The sequence below is a fragment of the Momordica charantia genome (assembly GCF_013281855.1).
Source record: "Momordica charantia cultivar OHB3-1 chromosome 7 unlocalized genomic scaffold, Mcharantia_2.0 BLBB01000007.1, whole genome shotgun sequence".
NCBI classification, from domain to species: Eukaryota; Viridiplantae; Streptophyta; class Magnoliopsida; order Cucurbitales; family Cucurbitaceae; genus Momordica; species Momordica charantia.
The window spans coordinates 16,240,378-16,264,108 of NW_028275165.1; the positions used below are offsets into that span (position 1 = coordinate 16,240,378).

At 33.2% G+C, this 23,731-nt stretch overlaps 3 protein-coding genes across 13 annotated transcripts; all 3 read right to left on the bottom strand.

Moving 5' to 3' along the window:
- Positions 1 to 4,685: 4,685 nt before the first annotated feature.
- On the bottom strand, positions 4,686 to 7,836 carry LOC111023093 (COP9 signalosome complex subunit 1). 5 transcript variants are annotated; one of them, XR_015792156.1, is made up of 7 exons: positions 7,309 to 7,836; positions 6,909 to 7,235; positions 5,571 to 5,687; positions 5,399 to 5,484; positions 5,237 to 5,302; positions 5,068 to 5,148; positions 4,927 to 4,985 (listed from the first exon to the last, which is right to left on the bottom strand). XR_015792156.1 is itself a non-coding variant. In XM_088126373.1 (6 exons), exons 1-6 carry the CDS (start codon positions 7,313 to 7,315, stop codon positions 4,935 to 4,937), a joined length of 807 nt encoding a protein of 268 aa, XP_087982499.1. In that variant the 5' UTR covers positions 7,316 to 7,836; the 3' UTR covers positions 4,686 to 4,934. The 5 variants fall into 5 exon arrangements, 4 of the variants coding, with proteins under 4 accessions (XP_087982499.1, XP_087982498.1, XP_087982497.1 ...); XM_088126373.1 differs by having other exon boundaries at positions 4,686 to 4,985; positions 5,068 to 5,302; positions 6,909 to 7,219; XM_088126372.1 differs by having other exon boundaries at positions 4,686 to 4,985; positions 5,068 to 5,302; positions 6,909 to 7,231.
- Positions 7,837 to 10,328: 2,492 nt separating this feature from the next.
- Positions 10,329 to 13,160, bottom strand: LOC111023091 (peroxisomal membrane protein 11C). Of its 4 annotated transcripts, none has more exons than XM_022300438.2 (8): positions 13,000 to 13,160; positions 11,881 to 12,089; positions 11,626 to 11,700; positions 11,468 to 11,542; positions 11,284 to 11,364; positions 11,086 to 11,175; positions 10,819 to 10,992; positions 10,329 to 10,581 (listed from the first exon to the last, which is right to left on the bottom strand). In XM_022300438.2, exons 2-8 carry the CDS (start codon positions 12,070 to 12,072, stop codon positions 10,546 to 10,548), a joined length of 723 nt encoding a protein of 240 aa, XP_022156130.1. In that variant the 5' UTR covers positions 12,073 to 12,089; positions 13,000 to 13,160; the 3' UTR covers positions 10,329 to 10,545. The 4 variants fall into 4 exon arrangements, with proteins under 4 accessions (XP_022156130.1, XP_022156131.1, XP_022156132.1 ...); XM_022300439.2 differs by having other exon boundaries at positions 11,881 to 12,108; positions 13,000 to 13,156; XM_022300440.2 differs by having other exon boundaries at positions 11,881 to 12,113; positions 13,000 to 13,148.
- Positions 13,161 to 17,150: 3,990 nt separating this feature from the next.
- On the bottom strand, positions 17,151 to 20,060 carry LOC111023076 (uncharacterized). Of its 4 annotated transcripts, none has more exons than XM_088126822.1 (2): positions 19,634 to 20,060; positions 17,151 to 18,947 (listed from the first exon to the last, which is right to left on the bottom strand). In XM_088126822.1, exon 2 carries the CDS (start codon positions 18,936 to 18,938, stop codon positions 17,277 to 17,279), a length of 1,662 nt encoding a protein of 553 aa, XP_087982948.1. In that variant the 5' UTR covers positions 18,939 to 18,947; positions 19,634 to 20,060; the 3' UTR covers positions 17,151 to 17,276. The 4 variants fall into 4 exon arrangements, with proteins under 4 accessions (XP_087982948.1, XP_087982949.1, XP_022156111.2 ...); XM_088126823.1 differs by lacking the exon at positions 19,634 to 20,060 and adding an exon at positions 19,225 to 19,324; XM_022300419.2 differs by lacking the exon at positions 19,634 to 20,060 and adding an exon at positions 19,164 to 19,271.
- Between the last annotated feature and the right edge of the window lie 3,671 nt (positions 20,061 to 23,731).

Here is a 23,731-nt window from a genome sequence, read left to right on the forward strand (position 1 = left end):
CTTTCCAGACATCCCAAATTTTCTACTATTAGGGTTCTTAGACAAACAATAACAACATATGCGAACAATTTATAACCAAGCTAGGTGGTTCTTATCCCTAAGTTCTCACTCTCTAACTCAAGTAGAATCTAGCTCGAAATGAAGTTTTTCGCTCCCTATTACATTTTTCCAAAAGTTAACAATAAGGTATTTCAACATGGTGATCAAGCCTATTGAAAATTGATTAATAAAACAACTTCAACTCAAAACACACTATCATTAATACAGAACAACAAAGTTACCGCCTTTGAAATGAGTTCACTACATCACCCCCTTACAAAAGGTGATTAGCTACACGAATCCATAAGGGAGTCAAGAAATATAGGAATGAAAACAATATAAAGAGTTTAAAAGATGAAGAGAGGGAGTTGAAGGTCAGCTCCCAACAAGTGTCTTGGTCTCTGTTCAGCAACGATTGTTTGAGTCTTCTTCTCCTCTTGACTTCCTCGAACGGTTGGAGAGGTTTTTTTGAAGTAAGGGTTGAGTGATTGTAAGAATGAATGGGGTTGTGTCTTGTGTGTGTAGAGACTCTTCTTCTTGTTGACATTTATACCTCCCTCCGTTTTTAGGGCAACAAAACAAGTCCTGTGGGGCCCAACTCTCACTTTCAGATGAAACCTCCAGTTACTGTGGTAACTTCCATTGAGAAGTCTTTTTACTGTCAGCTTGCTACTTTCTATCTCTTTTTGAACCTGATGTTGTAGCATCATCAAAACTGGAGCATCATCAAAGCTACAGCAAAATGGTCAAAATTAGATCATTTACATATGGTAGCATTATAAAGGAGAAATTTGATTTTTATGATACTTTAGGAACAACTCAGCGAATATGGGGACTAGATGAGGCTATCTTTAGCTATCTTATATGAATTTTAGACACAAATAACTCTCTTTTGAAGAGTTATCAATAATCCATGGAAATGAGAGATCAGTAAGCCTTTGGTCATGATATTGGCAAGTTGGTTCTCAGATGAAACATGACGAACAATAAGCTAATTAGAGAGAATATGGTCACGAGCAAAATGTTGATCAATCTCAATGTGTTTTGTTCTCTGATGCATGATAGGGTTGGAGGCGACATAGGTTGCACTAATATTATCACAAAGAAGAATGGGTGTAGAGCGTGGTGGAAAACCTCCACCAATTCTGAAAGCACAGAAACTACCCAAACTACTTCAGTTGCGGCACTTGCCAAACCTTGATATTCTGATTCAGCACTAGACCGAGACACGGTTTTATGCTTAGATGAAGACCAAGAGATAATGTTGTTTCCTAGAAACGTACAACAATCACTTGTGCTTTAGCGATCATCTGGACAACTAGCCCAATCCGCATCAGGGTAGCATGTGATAGTAAGGGGCGAAGAGGTAAGATAGAGACCATGACTAGGTGTTCCTTTGAGGTAGCACAATATACACTTTACAACATTCCAATGCACAGATGTTGGAATGTGAAGAAATCTACATGCCTTATTGACTGCAAATGATAAATCAGGTGAGTGATGGTACAGTACTATAAAGCTTTCACAATGCTCCTATATTCACTAAGATTGGGCAAAGGCTCACCATCATAGAGAGACAAAGTTGTTCCAAAAACCATCGGAGTAGTAATTGGCGTATTGTCGTACATCTCAGCTCGTTTCAATGTAAACCATCACGTAATAAGGGGATATAAATGCCAAGAAAGTATGATAAAGCACCAAGATCCTTAAGTAAGAAGCAAGTGTTCAAGCTAGAAATCAAGTAGTTAAGTAAGGAAGTGTCACTACCTGTTACAATGATGTCATCCACATAAACAAGAATGATCAAAACAATAGATGAGGTGCGCAAGAAAAACATGGAGATATCTGACTTAGCTGAAGTAAATCCTCAATCAGCAAGACATGAATTGAATTTTAAGAACCACGCCCTTGAACTTTCTTTTAAAACATAAAATGTCTTGTTGAGACGACAAACATAGTCCAGATGCTTAGAATTAATAGCCAGGATGACCAAACGGTGGAGGATGTAGAACATCTCTGCTGTGAACAATGAAAATCCTAAGTTGGAATGTTCGAGGATTGAAGAATATCTAAACATCAAGAGCACTATGACACCATGTTCAACACCCCAATGGAAACCATATGTAAGAACCATTTGGAGGAGAAAATCAAGAGAAAACTTAACTTGGGCTGCCGTATTTGTGTTTCGAGTAATGGAAATATAGGACTGGTGCTTCCATGAGAAAGTGAAACGAATGTAAGCCTTAGCTCTTTTTCACAAGGTCACATAGATGCAGTCATTACTGACAGGTCGGAGCTTTGGTATTTTACTGCGTTCTATGGGCAGCCAAACTAGCTAGAAGACAAGGAATGAGTCTATACTATTTTCTAGTCAACTATGATCTTCAGCCAAATTTTCCCCGACATCTTGATTTTCTGGCCTATCATCACATACCTATACTTGCAAGTTGCAAGTTGGAATGCAGCTCCTTTGGGTCGAGGATCTCTAGTTTTTTGAGGAAAGTTGGGAACTATCAGAGGACTACTGCAGGGAGATAATATCAAAAAGTTTGGGTAGGAAAGATTGCCTCTTGCCTAAGCTTGCAAAGTAAGATCATAATTCCAAGTTTAAAGGCGTAATTTTAAGAAAACTATACTTATAGCCTCTCAACTTTTACTTTATGTGACTATTTGGTTCTTGAGTTTACAAAAATTATGATCTAGCACTTGAATTACAAGAGAGTTCTTCACTATCATCGTTTGCTTCGGTAATGGTAGCTTAACTTTTCTATGTTGATGTAATAAAAACTAGGGAAAAAAAAACTCTTTTCGTCTCCGAAGTTTGGAGTAGAGGTCTACTTGGTCTCTGAACTTTCAAAATGAACAATTTTGATTAGATTTGGAATAGGTATCTATTTGGTCCCTAAAATTTCAATATAAGCATTTTTAGTTCTTGAAGTTTGATAAATTGTTCTAAAGGGTCCTTGAGCTCTTTGACCATAATGACATGGCACATTTTACTTGCTAATCTCTCTCTCTTCCCACCTTCTCTCCTTATTAGTTATTATCTCTTAGGGACCAAATAGACACTACTCAAACCTTGAGGACCAAAACTGTATTTTTTCCTAAAAACTATATGTTTTAGGTTTCTATTTTAGTCCATGAACTTCCTTTCTTCTATTTTGGTTTTTGAACTTTTCAAATATCTATTTTAATCCTTAAACTTTTATATGTTTATTGGTCCGTGAACTTTCACGATGTCTATTGTCTACTTTAGCCCTTAAACTTTCAAAAAATAACCATTTTGGTCCTCATTAGATTATTTTCCACCTAAACTTATCCAATACTTAAATTTCAACCCATGTGGTTTAAATACATATACCCACGATGGTACACATACTCAAAGTCATGTAATTTGTTAAATCCAAAATAAAAGTAAAGATAAAAAAAAATGTAGATTAAAATATTATACATGTTTTGAAAGCTTACGGACAAAAATAGAACAAATCTAGAAGTTAATTGCCACAATACACGTTTTGAAAGTTGAAAGACTTAAAATTCATCGGTGGTGTTGTTGACGTGTTAAATGTATGTAAAAATTTGAAAACTCAAGCTATTTGTGAAATATAATCTATAAACTAGTCGGAACACTTACGGATATTAAAGAAAAAAAAACATTCTTTTTTAAAAAAGTGATCAATTTGATACTTATTTGTAAAATGCTAACATAAATTTCATGCAAATAGAAACCTTTTAATAAAAGTTTATAATCAAAATCGAATGAGATCCAAACGAAAATGAAGAAAAAGGAGAGAAATTATGGATGAGTTGTTCCACTGCTTTAAAAATCTGGGAACCTTTACGTCGTTTATACGAATCTCCTTTGCCTCTCTCTCATCAAACTCAATACATGTGATTTTAAAATAGAAATTCAAAATCCATAAAATAAATTTGATGACAAAACAAAAATTAAAATAAAAGTTGAGTACCACAATAAATTATATGAAAGAATAAAGCTAAAAGTTACAATAAAATATAGTAAATTAAATCCGTTACTTTTTTTTTCTTTTCTTTTTTGATAACTATAATAATTTTAGTTAACTTGACATTTTCTTTATTAGTTTTAAAATATTTATTGTGCATGGCATAAAATTGTGTTCAATGATTACTGTGGAATATCGCGTAAAAATTGTTTTCAATAAGTTGATTCGATCTATGATTTGATTTATACTCTGGTTGACAACTCTTCAAGTTAGAGTACAATAATGGTTGAAGATTCAAGAGTTTACCCTTAATCATACGAATCTCTAAACTTTCATGATAAATCAATTTATACCCTATTTAAAAATCATAAACAAACAAGTCTAGTAGAGAAAAATGTCGGAATCAAATGGGTCGTAGCGAGTTTCATCGAGAGAAAAATAGAAGGAAAATAAATAGAAGATAAAAAACCGACCATGTTGATCTCGGACATCTAGATATGATGAGACTTTCCCTAAAAAGTCACTTTGTTTAAAGAGAGGGAGGGGGAATAACATCTAAACATATAGTTTTCAATAATCAGAATAGAAATTTAAGGAAGAATAAGAACTAGCCGCACAGACCCACGTGCTCAATGGCAAAAGTTGAAAATTCAAAAATCAAAATGAACCAAGACTGTCCAAATACATGAAACAGAATTGAAATATTTAATTTATTAACTCTAATAGTATCCTTTAAGTTGTGAACATAGCAATCATGTGCAAAAATTAATGAGATTTATTAAAAGAACATTTTAAAACAAATCAAGAAGACATATTCTCCTGCTACTATGAACAGAGGCATGATGACGAAATGCTTTGAACAACACCATGTATCTCTAACTAAGCTACGATCACCTTCAAATTTTGCAAAACCCTTCCAAAAGTTGCATTTCTCTAATCATCTTTTCGAGCATATAGAACTTTATCGGCCGAGTCGATTTTCGCCTGCACAGAAACATTTTTGAAGATCAGAAAAAGAATGACCAAAATTTTCGAGGCAGAGATGAGAGTTTCCCAGAGCCAAGACCTTAATTTGGTTGGTGTTTATAAAGGATATAAGCTTCTTCTCAAGAGCTTCAATGGTGGTGCTGAAGACATTTGCCATCATCTGCAAATCAACCGATGCAAAAGGCTGAACATAGAGTACCACAGCTCGGTTTCTTATTTGATCATATAGTGTCTCAAATTGGTCATACAAAAATCTGTCAAATGGCAGCCATTCTCTGAGATGATTGAGGTGCTCGAAGCATGAACGAAAACGCCTTGCCAAAAAGACAAAAGATCAAATTACAACCATGAACTTTAAAACGTTTCAATTACATCCGTGCGCGAGAAAGGGGAGTTAATGTTCTCTATACCCTGAGTAGAAGTCAGAGATGAGCTCTCTAACTTCAATGACTGAACCCAAATAGGACTGGAAATCATCATTCTCCAAAACTAAAGTCTGCCAGTGGGAAAAACTTTTAATCAGATAAATTTTGTGCAAAGTAAAGTAATTGGAGGATAAGAAAAAGATAGAAAAATTGTTGCCTTCAACTCTGTTCGTTCCATAGTTGCAAGTGCACATAGCCCGCCATAGGTTGCAATATCATGAGGAGCCAACACTACTGAAAACTGGCTTCCCAATTCTCTACTTATTTTCAGAAACTGCATAGATTTCAGTCACATTGATACTCTTTCTAATTTTCACAAACCCGACTCTCCAAACTCGGTTCTTCCTTTACTCGAAACTCTTTAAAAACATAAAGATGAAGTCAAAATACAACCAAATAATAAGAACTAAGAACTAAGACTATAATCTAACCTTTTATCTATGTACTTTGGTTTAGTAGGTCAACTTTAATCGTATGAAAATGAACTTTAAACTTGAATAGGTAGTACAATTAATATCTTCTTGAAATTAAAATGCTCATAAATAAGTTAATAAATTAAATAATGTTTTTCAATAAAAATTGTGTCCAAAAATAATGAGATCTAAATATAAGAATACTCAAATCTAGCCACAAAATTAAGCAACGAACAAAAATGTTCAATCATAACTACAAAATGCTGGAATCGATCCATTTAATGTTGAATTAATTAGCGCAGCTTTGATACCACTTGTTGAATAAATTAGTACAAAAGGAAAGAGATTGTGAGTTGAAAATATACTTTTATTAGGAAAGTAGAAATATGGACACTCTTGATGGAAGACTCTCTCACACTCTCTAATTTTCCTCTCTTTCTTCACTCACTTCACTTAATTCACTCTCTTCACTCTTTCATTTGATTCACATTGACATCTCTCTTATTTATAGGAGAAAGATCCTTTGAGCCCAAGCAAAAGAAACTTTTTAGACTCCTCTCAAATCTTACATATTCTAAATCTTTCTTTATCTATTCTTATCCAAAAGATTTCTAAAATCTTTTGGAACCTAAAGGAAAGTCTAAGATATTTCTAGATCATTTTCTTTAGATATTTATTTACAATCTTCAACAACAATCTAGAAAGACTAACTATTATTCATAGAGAAATGTGTAGAAACTTCCAAGAAGCTTCTAGATAGTTAGTGTTGTATTTCAACATTTAAGAAATAATATCCATACCCATAAAAATCAATACCCACAAGAACAGTCAAGACTCGCCACAAGAACACCATAGCTAGTTACTAATTACAAATCTTTAAGTATATCTATAGAAACAAACTTTAACTATTGGAGGGCATTAATGTTACCATATATGCAAGTTTATAGTTGGAATTGGAAAGAAATTAAGCTCATTAAGGCAATAAGGAATGTAAACTGAAGTTTTCCCTTTTGACTCCTATGGCACACAAATGAGTGATTCAAATTCGAAACTCCATGAAAGCAATGAACAAGAAATCAAACCTTATCAGCAGCATCTCTAAAGCGCTGTGTCTTCAACAAACCCAATCCGAAGGCACAGCGCAGTTTTCCAGCAGTAATCGGGTCACAATGTGTTAGTTCTTTTCCAGCAATAGAGGCGAACAGAGGAAATTTGCCCATCTCAATGAAGACGATAATCACACGCGATCCCAAATCATGGTACGATCTACTGGTCACGTTGTAAAATTGGGTTCTCTTATACCGTAAAATAGCCTCGAGAATCGCACCATGGGCGTAATAGAAATCTCCCGCATAATTATACGCAGTTCTTGCGCCCTCCGCAGAAAGGATGCCTTTCGTGAAATCTTTCTATCAGAAAACGATGAAGATCAAGAACAGAGAAATTCAATCTAGACGGAGAAATTAATTAATTAATTCACACCTCGCATTGATGCAACCGAATGTCTAACCCTTGTTCCATCAGCTGCTTCGTTCGATTCACCGAGCGGCACCAATCTTCATCCATCGCGTAGTTAGGGCCCAATCTCCCGTCAATCTTCTCGACTATTTTGGTGAAGAGCGAGACATCCTTGCCCTCCTTAGCCGCATCATAGGCTATTCGGAGCGCTCCAGTTGCATCGTCCGCCGCCGTTCGTCGCCACCGCAGTGGACGGCGATGGATAGGAGGCGTAGGATCTTGGTTCGACCTTGGTAGTTGCTCGCGTACGCTTCGATGTCGAAATGCTTGCCTATCAAGATCGGCCGTCGGCTCCGATGCTGTTCACCGTCGAAGGCGTTACTGAACTCCCATATCTCCTCGTGGCTGTTGGATTTGCCTGCCGAGAAATTGACCTCGCCGGCTTCCATGGCGCCGGAGATGAGGAAGGTTTCGCCGGAGATTCTTGCGGAAGCAGAGAGGGAAGTTTTTGAAGGCCGCGCGAATGTAGCTGTTCGGTACCGTTGCAAAGTAATCAACGGCCGAAAATAATTAAATAAATAAACAAGAATACATTGTTTGTATTAATATATTTAAAGTTACATTATTAAATTTTTGAAATTAAAAAGTAAAAATTAGGTTAAAAAATATTTTTTGAAACAGTGTTACTTTACTTTAATTGAAGTGAAAATTTAATATTCGAACCTTTTTTTTTAGATATGTGGGCTAACAAAAATTAAGTTTTTTTTATTATTATATAAAATTTTAATATTTGTAATTTATAAATACATTTAATCTCTCCTGAGTTGTTATGGATCTAAGGATTTTTTTTAATAATGTTTTTTTATTTTATTCTAAAATAATACAGATTTAAATAAAAATGTGCTTTTTTCAAATTTATTAAAAAATAATGTATGTGAAATTAGTTGTATCTTGAATAGACTTTTCCCATTTCTTCTCACGAGACAAAATCTCGTTAAAATCTCCACCGATCAACCAAGCCGCCACTATTTGTCGTTATGGAAAACACACCCATCTATATGAAATAAAGAGTAGGAAATGAGGCGAATCTCAAATTTGCGGACCAAAAGCATAGCTAACCCGCCACTCTTTCATTCACTATCAACAGAAAAACACAACTGCCGTTTTGCAAAATCGAAACGCTCTTTTTTGGCTCTAGTTTCAAAGACGAACACAAACTGGGGTTTATTCAACTGTACCACCACCGAAGATAGCTTGCAAAATGCCCTGAGCCTATTTGGTTACAATACGAAAACTTAATTTTTCTTTTTCTTTTTTTCATTTTGTTTTGTCTCTTTTTTTTTCTTTTTATACAATATTCTTTACGTTCTAACCATAAATGAAATAGTTGGATGATATTTGGGAACATTTACTACTCTTGATCGAGATTCCAAATTGACATTGATAACATGAGTCGTTTATTTAACAACCTCAAGATGAATTGTACTGTTATTTGAATTGTTAGGCTTACTCACAATTGGAATATCAATCTTCTACTTTTATATATATATATATATATTATATAAAGGAGATTTTTAGGCCAAACAAATATGCAACGAAACTCTAAAAAATTTCACTTTCTTTCTATTTTTCTCTTCTTAAATTGACAATAGTTGTCTAATTTATAATATTCTAAAAGGGGAAAAAAGAAAAGAAAAAGAAAAAAATATATATTCTCATGTTTGTAAACTTTTTCCATACATTTCAAATTTTAATTTTTTAATTTTAATTTAAGTTTATATAATATTTTAGTCCTTTTACATTTTTAACTTTTGTTCATTTTGATCCTTGTGTACTTTTGGACATTGATTTTGGTTTATGTATTTTCAATTTTGTTTTATTTTAGTTATTCTACTTCCAAAACATTTTTTCCGTTCTCTATACTTTTTTTTCTTAAATGATCAATTCGCCCCTATTTACAAAATGCTAACACAAATTTTATATAATTAAAAACTCTTTAATACAAATTTGTGGCTACATTTCAAGATATTTAGGTAATGAAATATTGTGTTAAAATTATGGTGAAAAAAAATGAGATCAAAATCAAAACGAAAGGACCAAAATTATATCTTTTTTTATTAATACAAAATGTGAGGTGGAAATTCAACTACTTTTCTTTTAATAAGAGTGTCTTAACCAATTGAATTATGAATTGAAAGCGCAGAACTAATTAAAATGAAACCAGTAAAAGTACAGGGAAATCAAAGTCAATACATTTGATTTTAAAATAGAAATTCAAAATCAATACCATATAAGAATAAAAGAAAAAGTTTAAAATAGAAGTTATCCACAATAAAATAATAAAGCTAAAAGTTAAAATAAAATATAGTAAATTACATTAAATAAAATATAGTAAATTACATTCTATTTTTTTAAGTGTTTACCTTTTGTCCATTTCAAAATTGTGATTTAACTTGTGAGTTTTGTAAAATAGTTAAATCCGTTACTCTTTTTTTTTTTATAACTATAATAATTTTAGTTAACTTGACATTTTCTTTATTAATTTTAAAATATTTATTGTGCATGGCATAAAAATTATTTTCAATAATTATTTTGATGCCACATAAAAAATTGTTTTCAACAACTTACCTCAATCTATGATTTGATTTATGAGAACAACAATAGAACTATGCTCATGTCTGCGACCCTTTGCAAGTTATAACAAGAGTTAAGAGTACGATAATCGTAGAAGATTCAAAAGTTTTAAATTATTACGTAAAAATATCTATACAAATCAATTAAGACCCTAAACTTTTATAGATAAATCAATTTATACCCTATTTAAAAATCATTAACAAACAATTCTAGAGAAAAATGTTGGAATCAAATGGGTCATGGAGACAAAAATAGAAAGAGAGAAAAAAAGGATAAAAAAACCGACCATGTCGATCTCGGACGTCCCGACATGATGAGAGACTTTCCCTAAAAGTCACTTTGTTTAAAGAGAGGGAGGGAGAAATAACATCTATGCATATAACTTAAGAATGGAAATTTAAGGAAGCATAAGAGCTAACAGCACATATTATTTTAAAGGAACCGTACAACGTAAGAGACATTTCAAGATCACCCTACCCATTCTAAGGGGACTGGAAACTGCTAAAAACCATATACCAAGACACAAATTCAAGTAGTTATTCTATTTTTTGCAAAGGAATTCAAGTAGTTATTCGTTCAAATGACCTTTCTTTTTCATCCTGTCCTGTGAGATTTGGCTTTACTTCTTCACGACACCTTCGGTTTTGATGCCGGGGGAAGCAACTGCACATAGATTGACAAGTGTTATGCAAAACCGACCCATGGATCTCGAGAGGGTTTATGCCCTTGCATTATCCCTCACCAAACAACTCCAAGATTCTACATATGATTTGTTTATCTTATCGTACATCTTTGTAGTCTAGAGAAAATAGTTCTCGAAAACTTGTTTACGAGCTTATCGATCTTTATCATTTATCAAACAAAACCTAAGAACAAAACAAACTATCAATTAAGCATTACCTGATAGCAAGAGATCAGAGAACTAACGAATCCGAAAGCGCCTGTGACACGTGGCGTAACTTTCTTTGGTGCCAACTGAAGTAGTCCAACAGCAACCACTAAATCCATGGATGCTTTAATCAGGGCCAGGGACCTTTCATTTGATTTTTTAAGATTTTCACGATATTTCTCGTCCTACGCACACAAAATGTATCGAAGTAAATACTACAGAATATAAATAAGGATCAGTGACGAAGTATTCTATTTATTTGAGAACTGGTTACACACTTGGGGGCTACAAACTTGACGTTTATCGCTGTCCCTAAGATCCTTCTCCAGCTTCTTCATTGTAGCGGATAGCCTTCCAATCTCTCCAAGCTGAGGTTACAAGAGTAGAAAAAACCAGAACATCAATATTACTTATTAACTAAAAGGTTCTGAATCACTTAAAAGGTTCTGAATCACTTGTAAGTCAAATCAACATACCTCCACCAACACTGTGCAGAATGAAGCGCCCAACCAACAGAACAAAGAAATCCTTCCAATACGTTCAGAACGTTCCTTATTCTATTTGCGACATAACATATAAGATATAAAGCTTAGTTACTTATCAATTGTTGTATTTCTTAAATATAGCAATGTGCTGAAAAGGGAAAAATGCAAGTTGTACCTTGTAGATTCCCGTTCTACCGAGCCAAACAATTTGATCGAGGAAAAGAAAAGTCGATAACAATGCATTTTTGGACTGCAAAAAAAACGAACAAGTAGAACTTAATAAAAGCTGCCACTGATGATTGACATGAAAACAGAAGATTATCACTCTGATACCTTTCCCAGCAGAATAAGAGGAAGGGGAGTTCCTTTAGGAGTTGGACTAATAAGTCCGTGCAGATCATTGACAAACTGTAAACCAATAGAGTGAAAGGAAAAAAAAAAAGATAAATGAATTATAAGATATTAGAACCAAAATGAGATTACAATGAAAATGTATCAACACTGATCGAGAAATAATATCCTAAAAAGTAAATTTCATAGAAAGGAAAAGAAAGGACAGTCTTGAAAATTAAATAATTAAAGGCAGACCTTGAAAAGACGGAAAACTTTTCGAGCTAAGCTGGTAGATTTGTCGACATTTTGTGCCGTACCAGGCTCCCCATTACTCAAGAATTTGGAGCCATATTGTATGGCTCTACATATTTTGTCTCTGGCTTCTGCTTTATTCAGATACAAAACAAGAAGACCAAGTTCCGTTCTGGTTGCATCCAGCGTACTCATAATTCAAAACAATGCACCTTCAAAGTCGAAATGCAGCTAAACTCCATGAACAGAACAATCACCAGCAAGTAAATGAAGCAGTACAGTTAAGAGGAGACGAAACAAGCAAAGTTGAGCAAGAAATCACATCAAAATTCTTTAATTATGCAGTAGTTACAGTACAGAGAATACTAAATTTAAAGAAAAAGGATCGTATCGTGCAGAAATGGCCAATGATTAATGAAAACGGTTGCCTATTCCTTTACATAGACCTTCTTAAGTTCTATAAAAAGGTTTTCCAATGCTTGTATAGTTCAATAAATGAAAAAACTCATGAGAAGACCTGAAACTTTGAACTTTCTGTAACCTATTAAGGCTCTTAATTTTCACATGTACCTGTTAATCTAACAAAACATTGAAAACAGGGGTAAGAGTCAGACCCCAAACCTATAATTTCTATAATCCAAAGCATTTAACTCAAGAAAATCAAGAGAACAAACAATTAAAAATGACCAAACCACCTGCAAATAAGCGCTCAGAAATTGTAAATTGTCAATCAAGACCCAAATTGGGAATTTTTAAGCTCATCCAGAAGACTAAGCAAACAGAACAGCAAGAGGGATCAATAACAATTACGCAACAAGAACAATTATGATTAATAATAACAACTCGGACTAAACATTAGCTCCTTAGCAAATATCTTCCGAATCCATCTGAATTGACTTCAGACTTCTCTTTAATTAAAACAACTGAAATCGTAACATCGGCAGCAAAAACCAGTAATCCCCAAGAGAGCAAGAAATCTCAAACACCCAAATCAAGAAAAACTCTAAAAAAATCGCCAATCGAACCTAATCCCAGAACAGAACATAAACATATCAGACCGAAGCGCAAATTGGGAGAATTAAATAAAACGGAAATGATCATAGTGATTGATTAATCGGATACCTTAAACACGAACCCAGAATGAAAATTTAAGCGGCAATTGCGAAGAGAGCCTCGGAGTTTGCAATTGCGAAGCAAAAAGAGAGAGAGAGAGGAGTGGGAAGAAGAGAGATAAATAGTTTTGTTTGTATAGACGATGGCGATGGATTCAACTTCCTTACTCGTGATCCTGACCGTTGATTATGACAGGAGAATTTGGTGGCACGCCTTCCAACGAGGACTTGCATGGATGGATTGCTCATGTCATATGATTCAAAATCCTTTAAATCTTCTTTAGTTTATCCAAATCCTTGCTTGTAATTTTGTCAATGGCTGCCTTATGTTTATCTAATCTTTGAATAGTTCTACAACTTTTTGGGAATTAATATATAGTTTATAGTTGTTATAACATGATCCAAATTCTAGACTTTTTGTTGACTTTAATATCCATTTGATGAAAAAGTTCGGGTCGAAAATGGTTGAACGACTTCAAAGTCGTTAGATTGTTAATGTTACAGCAAAATCTTTAGTTTCTTATGGTGATAAGGTAAGGGTTTTATAAACATGACATTTCTATATGGCCATAGAATTGACATCAATATAAAGAGTAAATCGTTACTTTATATATCGACGAATTTGAAAATATTAAAAAATATATATCAACAAAATATCACTAACGTGTACGTAGAATTAATATTAATAAGTCAAACAAACATAGTTCATTAATAATTAGTATGCATCTCCAATTAGGAGGATACATGTTTTGTACTTGAAAAAAAGTTAATATTAATAAATTTTATTGAAGGTGTGAAACGTTTATTCGTTATTTTAGATATTTGTTTAGAATTTTTATTTTATTTTATCCATTAGCAATTTAGCATCATATTTTCAATTTAATTTTTTTCCTTTTTCTTTCAAAGGAGAGAGAGATTTGATTTTATATATTTCTTTGTTATTTTCTAGCTTATAATTTAAGCTACAAATACAAGAGGTGGAGATTTGAACAATTGAGTTATATCCTATCCCCTGTAATATTTTATTATTGACTAAATATATATTTTAGTTTCTAAAGTTCAGGTGTCTTTTCAATAGGGTCCCTATTATTTAAAAAGTTTCAATTTAGTCCCTTATATTTTATCATTTTTTAATTTAGTCTTTTATCGTTGATAAATGTTAAATTTGACTGATAATATAAACTGGCATGGCATGGTATAAAAATTAGAAAATCGGTTAAAATTGGCTAGGAGAGTAAAAAAAATCATCTAAGAAAGGAAAATTAATTCCTCCATTTTAAAAAAATCGGTAGAAATTTCAAGTTTTCTTATCTTGATGATCTTTTTTCTTCTTTAAATTCCTGTCAATTCACTAAATACCACGAGGGACTATGAAAAATGTTAAAACTTAAGGGACTAGCTAGACTGAAACTTTTTAAACAATAAAGACTAAATTAAAAAAAAAACACAAACATTAGAGAACTAAAACATATATTTAGCCTTTATTTTTATTGTCTTGTTTATGTTTAAAGTACTCAAGCTAGTTCGAACTTTATTTATTCTCACTAATTGTACATTTTGATTAATCACAAAAAGAACGTAGAATCTAGAAATGAAAGGCTCGTTTGGTAACGTTCATATTTATTGTTTATGTTTCTTTATTTTTAATGAAGAAAAATGTATTATATGGTTTCAACCTCCAAGAATTCAAGTACGATAAAATAATATTTTTATTTATGTTTTGGAACAAATAGAAACTTGTTTTTATTGTTCCCAAAATTTCTATATAATTGTGGGAATGTTCCAAAAATAGGAGAAATAAGAAACAAAGTTAGTTGTAAAATACTTAGATTTTTTAAGAAAATTGAAAACGAGAAACAAGAAACGGGAACGTTACCAAACATGCTCGAAATGATTGAGTTTGTTAACCACGGTGGTTCCTCACATGTTAGTTTTAATGGTGATAATAGTGACATGATTGAAAAAAAATACCTATTTGAGTTTAATGATACCACAATCGAAAATTTTCAAAATAGGACGAAAAAAAATCTTGTGAATAGCAGAATTGTTGAGACACTACATAATACCTTGAAAGTGAAATTTACCAAACAAAATATTACAACATAGAAATTAAAATAGTATACTTGTAAATATAGAAAAAAAAATTAAAACGTTATGCACTGATATATTTTAGTACATTAATATTTTGAGTTTCTTTTTCCTTTGATCTCTATTGTTTTAAAATTTTCGATTTAATTTCACCGTATAGAAATTTAAAAGTTGGTTAATAAGGATCCGTTCGATAACGTTTCCATTTCTTGTTTCTTGTTTCTAATTTTTTTAAGAATTCTAAGCATTTTATAACTAATTTTGTTTCTTGTTTCTCCATTTTTTTTGAACCATGCAATACATTTTTTTCATTAAAAATAAAGAAATAGGAACGTTACCAAACGTGCCCTAATAAGTTTACTTAACATGATACTTGGTGAATTGACATAAATTTCAACAATAAATTAGGTCAGCCATGTCATAAAATTTTATGATTGTTCCTTTAAATTTTTGAGGAGTTCGGTAGAAATTTTGACTTTTTTTTTTACTAGGAAATTTTTTTTAGTATAATATGTGGGATAGAGATTTGAACTGATAAACTTGTTTTAACCAGTTGAGCTAGGTTTAAATTTGCTTTTAAGTTTAATTTTTTTACTAAATTTTCATAAATTCGTAAATATTATGTCAGGTAAGTTTATTATTATATAATTTTAATATTCACCGATAAAATGGTAGAATTAGAAAATGTTAAAATATTGAAAACTTCATTGAAACTTTTTAAATAATTAAGGTAGTCGCGAAAACACAAAAACACTTAGACTACACTTCATTCAATAAATGGATTAATTACATTTTTTGAGTTCAACAATATATAAGTTGCTCTGAACTTTTGGTCGAGACTAATACTCTTAACAAAATGAATTAATCATTAATTATTCTTTTTTTTTGCTAAATTAATTAATTATCACCGCTGGTAGCCTACTATTAGTAGTTTAATTGTTTAACAATATTTAAGTCAATTATTTCACATCCGAAAATCTATTTCGCTCGTTACATTCTTAGCATTGTATTAATTTTTTATTGACGTGTTGACATTTTCATTAATATTTCTATATGTCAATAGATTTTGTTGATGTTGTTTTTCAACCGAGCTCACACGCCCTTGATGAGCTGACATGGATGAATAGTCGATGTGCTGTGAACCTGTACAAGGAACAAACACTTCGACACCCAAGTCAATACGAGCTCAAAGTCTTAGGTCGTTCTCAGAGAGATTTGCATACCTGATGAATTGGGGGGGGGGGGGGGGTTACAACTGTCAGGCCCCCAGATCGGTGGTCGGTCCTGAGGTCAAAATTCTCAGGTCCGTGGAAAGCGTTTTGATCATCTCAGCTCGGTGTGGAGTAGTCTGTCGAGTTCCAATGGTTTATTTACTGTGATTGGGTTAACCCGAACTGAGGATGTGCTTACACGTGTCGAGTTGATTTTTGACCACCAACAGATTTGATATCGACACGAAGGGTAAATCGATATTTTATAATAAAAATTGACAAAATATAATAAAACATTAGTAATATCAATGATAGTAATATTAATAATTTGTAACTTATTTAAAAAATTTAAAATGTCTATTTGTTAATTTAATTTTTTGTTACGCGTTATTTATTTTAAAAGTTTATTAAAAATATTCATCGACACCAATTTTTTATCGATATTTCAATTATTGAAATATCAACATTGTCATCCACATAAATATTTAAAACTTCAATTTAGACTTTTCATTAACAAAAATATGGATAAAATGTATTAAAAAATATATTCAATAAGATTATTACCAATATAAATACAAATCAAAATTACAAGATCTGTAAGTTTCTTAACATAAATGGTAGGATATATCTAAAATTTAAGATCTCAACATTTTCTTTTTGTCAATATTTTAAATTCTTGGTAGAATTTTACCAATATAAATACAAATCAAAATTACAAGATTTGTAAGTTTCTTAACATAAATAGTAGGATATATCTATGAATTTAAGATCTCTAACACTTTTCTTTTTTTTTTTTGTCAATATTTTAAATTCTTGGTAGAATAGATACAAGAGAAAGATTAGATCTCAAACACCATAAACATCATACAGAGAGAATATATTCATAGATGATGATTTTTTTTCCAAACTACATTATTGTTTCATATGGTTTATGAAACACTAATAATAAAAACATCCAAAAAGGAGTCAGATCTCTTCCCTTTTCTCCCTATTTCCTACTGAACAGACTTCTCAACTTCCCTCTTTCCAGCTTCTCCAGCAGTTTCTTAGCACCCGATACGTCGATGTCCGATAGCTTCTTCAGATACCCGATCGCCCCGTATGAAATCATCAGCTTCTTGCATTTCCTGCTCGATGAGAGCAAGGCGAGGCACGCCACAGCGTACTTCTTCGCTGTGTTTTGGGGGCTGGGATCGAGCAGCTGGACGAGACTTGGGACACTCTTCTCATCCCTTTTGACTTCTCTGCAGTTCTGAGAAAGGGTCATTAGACTTGAGATTGCCTGTGCTGCAACTTCCCGAACGCTGTTCGATTTCGTCTCGAGGAGTTTGATGAGGAGTGGGATGCACTCGGGGGTTTCGCCTACTAGCTTCTTCATCTCTGGTGTGGTGCATACCCTGCAGATTGCTGATGCTGCAGCCTGCTGTGCCCCGAGCGATCCCGATTTGAGCACGTGCACTAGACGCGGGAGGAAGCCAAGAGACAACAGAAGTTCCATTGAAACCAAGCTGACTAAATTCCTCAATGCCCCAACTGCAGATTCTTGAGGGAGGGGGCCGTCGAGATATGCCAATATGCAGCGCAGACCGCCCTCGGAGATAACCGATCTCCTTAGCGCATCGTTGCTAGCGGTGAGATTTTGCAGGCATTCAGCTGCATACTCTTTTGATCCCAACAGAATTCCACAGTCCACGAGATTGATCATCACCCTTATGATCCCATCTTCGGCCAAAGCTTGTCGAACCTCGGGCACCGCCGAGATGTTCTTCAATGTGCAAGCAGCAGCAGCCTGTGATACAGAATCACCAGTCTTACACAGTTCGATAAGGGGTCGAACCCCGCCATGCCCAACTATCGCACGGGCGGTATCGCTTGACATTGACAACCTCTGCAGCGAAATCACAGCCTTCTCTTTAGCCACAGCACTGCCAGACTCAACAAGCCTTATTAGAGGTGGCAAAACGCCCTCTGAAACAAGCCAATTCTCGCAACTTCCCGATTCGGCTAGCAAGCAAATTATGGCGATCGTCTTTTCCCGGATGCACGGGGAGGTTGCAGTGAGGAGTTGGACTAACGCGGCAACATTATTACGACCAAAGACAGACAATACATTATCATCATCCTCTTTCAGGATCTCTACAAGGCTGTCGAGAGCTCGGTGTTTCGCTTCCATATGGCCAATCTGCAGCCTTGCAAGCAATTCCCTTATGTTGCTATACTCAGCAGGCTCTGATTGCGACGAAGAACCCGACACGTATAGAGCCGGAGTAGCCTCACCCAGCACCCCCGTCTTGATCAGCAGGCCACAATCTCGCAAATTCAAATCCAACTTCCCCGATAGCGAGTCGAGATCGCTCTGCATTCGCAGCTTGCCTTCAAATTTCTCCCTAACACAAAGCTCCGCCAATTCAATGGTCTCCTTCAAGCTCTTCAACACAGCCTGCAGTTGCTCCCTGCAGAGAGCATTCTTCGAAAAGCAAGGATGGCTCGACAAATCCGATAACCGCGAAGGAATCCGCTCGAGCTTCGAAACAATCGCCTTCCATCGCCCCGGGAACACCTTCACCTCCATAGCCTTCCCCAGAGCCACAGGAACAAGCTTCTGAGCTTGCAGCAGCCATTCTTCCGCCGATCCTTCCTCTTCCACCATGATTCTGATCTGAAAAAAAGGAAACAAAACACAACTGAAACTCAGATCAGAGCTGAATTCCTCCGAGAAACCAATTATAAACTTGGGGAAAGAAAATGATATGTGGGATTTGGGAATGGGAAGAATTCAGAAAAGGGGCAGTGGAGCAGTTGCAATCATAAGACAAAGTAAATTACAAATTACTTTTGGAATTACTTTAAAGTTAGGTATCAAATAGAAAAATACAAAAACAAAGGGGCAAAGCATAAAGAAGAGAAGAGCTTCGAGAATCAAAGAAAATCCCCACGAGTCATTTCCACAGAAAACAGCCGACAGAAGACAATATCGCACAAAAATGAACATAAAAATAAATTTAGAGAGTAGAAGTGATCTAAATCCAACGGTCCTGATTTAGCGACGAAAAGGGGAAGCAGCTTCCTTGGCCCCATTTAAGAGAGAGAGAGAGAGAGAGAGAAACTTTCCTTTGAAGAGAAGGTAGAGAAAGGGTCACAATCTACAGCTGGTACAAGGAATACTACTAATTTGTTCTTGGAAAATTCAGTAAAATCCAAACAAAAACGATCAGATTCAGTAGAAAACACTTGCAAACATTACCCACAAACTGATTTGACTTTCCACTAATCCATTCAAACTTCAAAGGCATTCAGAGAAATGAAACAGAGAAAACAGAGAGGAAAGCAACATCAAGAACCAACCTTGAAGACTCGGCGAAACTGTAATAATCTTTGCAGCACTTCTTTTTCTTTCTTTTCTTTTCTTTTCTTTTCCCAGAAAGCAACTCAGAAACAAATATCTTCACCTTCAATCAAACCTTTAGAATCTCTGCTTTACTCTGTTTTGAGAAAAGGGAGAAGAAGATATACGAGATTTGAAGAAGACCCAGAAGCCAGTTTTGATTTCCAGAAGAGAAAACGGTCAAAAGAGATTCAAAAATTTAAAAATGGGTAAAAGAGAGAGAGATCTCACAGCCGAAACAAACAAGAAAATAAAAGAGATTTGGATACAAACAACACATGTTCGAAAATCAAAACTTCCATAAATTTTCTCTCTCTAGCTGGGAAGAAGATGTTTGAGATTTTATGTCATCTTCTCAGGTTCTTTGTAGAGAGCGAGTTACAGATGATCTCGGGGAAAGGGAATACGATGTTCAAATGTCGAGCATGATTCGAGGATCGGACGGTGGAGAATGGCTGTTAGTGCAGAGAATCTAACCGTTGAGATGGGGTGAAATTTGAATATGCTTTGAGGAGCTTTTAAAACTGGAAAGTGATGACGTGGCACATTTTGAAACGGCTTCCGTAATTGCGTTTTAACTTTTACGTTTTTTTTCTTTTTCTTTTTTTCCTTATTTTAATCCTTTTTGGCGGTTGTCATCGAACCCACGTGTGAGGAGATAGGTTTCGGGAAAGAGTGAAGTGTTGGAGTGAAATTACGGCTGAATCCTTAAATGAATCTTAAAATTCCGAAACTGCCACTCTGTTTGGACTTTCAAACTGACTCTCCCAGGAGGATGAAGGGGCTGTTTTGGCAATAATGATCTATAATTTTAAGAACAGAAGAGAAGAAAATTGACCCCAAAAAAGGGAAAAATTCTACGTGAGTTGACGTTTTTTATTTTTATTTATTTGTTTTATTAGTTCCAACCTTCAATTGTTTGTTGAATGATAAATGGGATTTTTTTAATAATATTTTTTTAAACTCATTTCGAAAATAATGCAGCCCGAATTTCCCAGCATTATTTTTGGGATAATTTTGGGACACATTCTTTATTAAAATTTATTTTAAACCAGTATTATTTTACAAATAAGTTTAAAAAATCTTAATAAATGTCTTAATTATTTAAGTTTTCCTCCCTCATTCTAATTGTTGTATTAAAAGAAACTAAAAATAAATTATATTTAGATCTAAAATAAAATAAATAAATAAACAGATAGAGAATTATTAGCTCAAAATAATGTTATGAATTCATATATATGTATGGTTTTTTTTTTTTTTTTTTTGACAAGTATATATATGTATGTAACTATATGGGCCGAGAATCGAATTTTCGAGATAAGTGATGGGTGCTTTATTCACTCCGCTTTCCTCAAATTGAAAATTTTTAAGATTTTTGTATGAGTTAAAAAGAAATTTGACTCAATAGCATAAATTTAAAATACAACATTCCTTTTCTATTTAAATATAGTATACTTTCTAACATATTTTAAAATGTACATTTATTACATTAATGTCTTGTTGATAAATAGTACTAATTAATCATTATCAACATGATATTAATTGTTATGACCCACTAATCAAGATATTAGGTAGGTTGTAGATTTAAATTTCATTTTCAAATTTGAATTGTTTTTTTTTTCCATTTTTTAAAGAAACTTCAAATTTGAATTGTCAAACATAAGAATGATAGTAAGATTATTCTCTAATAAGTTAACAGTAATTTATGGCTTTTTTTTGGCATAATAACATTTTAATGACTTTTCATATTTATGAAAAAATATTTTTCCTGATAGATTATTTGTTTGTAAACTATTTCTCATTTCTTAAGAACATTTTTATAATCGAAATTAGAAAAAGAAAACAGTTAAAAAAACCTATCATTTACTTCTTTTTTTTAAAAAAAAATTAACTAAATATTTAAAGGGAAATATTTACATCTATCTTTCATAAATTAATGAATATTTCAAGACTCTTTTAACTTTTTTAGTACAATATGTGAGGTGAGAATTCAAACTTACAACCTATTTATTTTGACATATAAATATCAATTATATTTACCGCTAAGTTATATACGTCTGTTTGAATGAGTTTCGATTTTTTTTTTTTTATATTTACAAATTTAGAATGTTATTGCCTTGAATTGTTTTGCCGAACCCCCCTCCCAATTTTATACCTTTATTTTTTTCTCTATTTTTGGATGATTTTAATTTGCCCTTAAATATATATATCTATTAAAATAACCCCAAAATAAAATAATTGTAATTTTCGAAAAAGAAAATCCGTGAGTCGGTGCATATTATTAAGAAAATAATTGGGCATTTTTTTGGAAAAACATTCGGAAAATAAATAAATGGAGCTTGTCTTTAATAAAAAGCTGCTTGTGGGTGTGGATGGCAAAATGAGAGACTTTCGAAATACGCAGAGGGCGCGTGACTCTAGACGCGTGGGCGCACGGCCTCGGTCCACGAGCAACGGTGACGTGACGGCGTTGGAGTGTCGGGTCGTTATTTTATGTTTAAATGTACGAAAATAAAAATTAATTCTCTTTTTCTTAATGGTATTTTAGCTTTAAATTATCAAATTCTGTTTTGCAAAGGAAAAAGATAAATGAATTTAATTAAAAAACAAAATTATCAAATTTCATTCAATATAATTGTAAAAATCATATCCTATATAGTACTTTTCAATTTTCGTTACTATTTTCATTCAAATTTTCTTCTATACCGTATTTTTCATTATTTACGAGATATTTTAAACTAATCAATGATCATTATTAAGTAGGAAAGTAATATATATTCTAAAAGAAATTCAAAAAACATATTAGACTAATACTTTACTAATACATATTAGTTCTTATCCAAACGTAAAATACATAAAATATAAAAATATAAACTTTTTTCAATTATAATATAATTAGTTAGTTGATCAGTATCAACGGGTTCATGACCGTCAATCGACCGACTCGTTGGAAAGACCGACCGATTGACTTGTTTTCAATTGGTTTCGATCGGTTCGCTCGGTTTTTTGGGTCCTTATACTCACCCCTAAACAAAAGTACATCTCAACGGTAGCTTGGAATGCAATTAACATAAAATGTGTTGACACCAGATATGGAGCTGAAGTGGCAAGCTGATGTTTACCAAAGCTCCTCTATAAAAGGTAGAGTCTATTATTCTCTCAAAATGCGTAACTTTTATGCAACTTAACTAAATTTGTCTTGATACTAGTTCGAACTAAATACTAACTTAAACTTTAGAGTATGGAAACCACAAAATCAGTGCAAAATTCTGTTTGCAAGTCATTACCTCAATTGATTGGACGTCCATTTCGAATTAGAAGTCAACCCGTCACCTCATCTAGAATCATGCATCAACAACTAAACCTCTTTAAAATTAACATAAAAAGTATGTATGAATCAATCTACAAATTATACCAACTTCAATCAATAACAAATATTTAAAATCATGCCAAAAGATATTCAAACTTGAAGATAAAATTATAGGTTAAATTATCATTTTATTTTGTCTTATTGATACTTGTAATTTAAAAAAAAAATTAATTTAATCCTTATGATTTGATTAACATTAAATCACTCGTAACATTTGTAGCTGGACTAGATATTTTTGACAAACTTTTTTGGATAAATTACAAAAACCACCCCTGAAGTCTAAACTATAATAATGGTTACAATTACTCCTGCAAAATTTTAATGGCAAAAAATTCAAACCCTCTAATTTAAATAATTGTTAATTAGATCTTTCCCTTGGTTAGGTTAAAAGTGTAGTCAACTTCCCCTTTAAAAAACAAACTTCAGCTTTGAAAAATAGAAAACAAAAATAAAATAACACCCTCCAGGGTTGAAAATTATGCGTAACAAAGTTCTTCCAAGGAGAGGGAACTAAGACCAGAGGTCAAAATATCGAGAGACATGTCAACATGTCCAGTGTCGAGCATGTCGACACTGACATAGGGGGAAAAGTCGATTTTCCCCCATGTCATTTTTTTTCCTCTTCTTCTTTAAGGTTATTTTATTTTCATCTTCTTCTTACATCTCACTACAGTCTATAATTTCTCAT

Excerpts from the sequence above, each read along its gene's own strand:
- LOC111023091 (XM_022300438.2), bottom strand. The coding sequence starts at position 12,072 with ATGAGTACGCTGGATGCAACCAGAACGGAACTTGGTCTTCTTGTTTTG. Across the intron at positions 11,701-11,880 it reads AAGTTTTCCGTCTTTTCAAG|TTTGTCAATGATCTGCACGG; the intron begins GTCTGCCTTTAA and ends ATTGGTTTACAG. Across the intron at positions 11,365-11,467 it reads GTAGAACGGGAATCTACAAG|AATAAGGAACGTTCTGAACG; the intron begins GTACAACTTGCA and ends TGTCGCAAATAG.
- LOC111023093 (XM_088126371.1), bottom strand. The coding sequence starts at position 7,392 with ATGGATGAAGATTGGTGCCGCTCGGTGAATCGAACGAAGCAGCTGATG. Across the intron at positions 5,485-5,570 it reads TGGAACGAACAGAGTTGAAG|ACTTTAGTTTTGGAGAATGA; the intron begins GCAACAATTTTT and ends TCCCACTGGCAG. Across the intron at positions 4,986-5,067 it reads TAAACACCAACCAAATTAAG|GCGAAAATCGACTCGGCCGA; the intron begins GTCTTGGCTCTG and ends GTTTCTGTGCAG.
- LOC111023076 (XM_088126821.1), bottom strand. The coding sequence starts at position 19,184 with ATGCTTTGCCCCTTTGTTTTTGTATTTTTCTATTTGATACCTAACTTT. Across the intron at positions 18,948-19,133 it reads ATTTGATACCTAACTTTAAA|ATCAGAATCATGGTGGAAGA; the intron begins GTAATTCCAAAA and ends CCTTTTTTTCAG.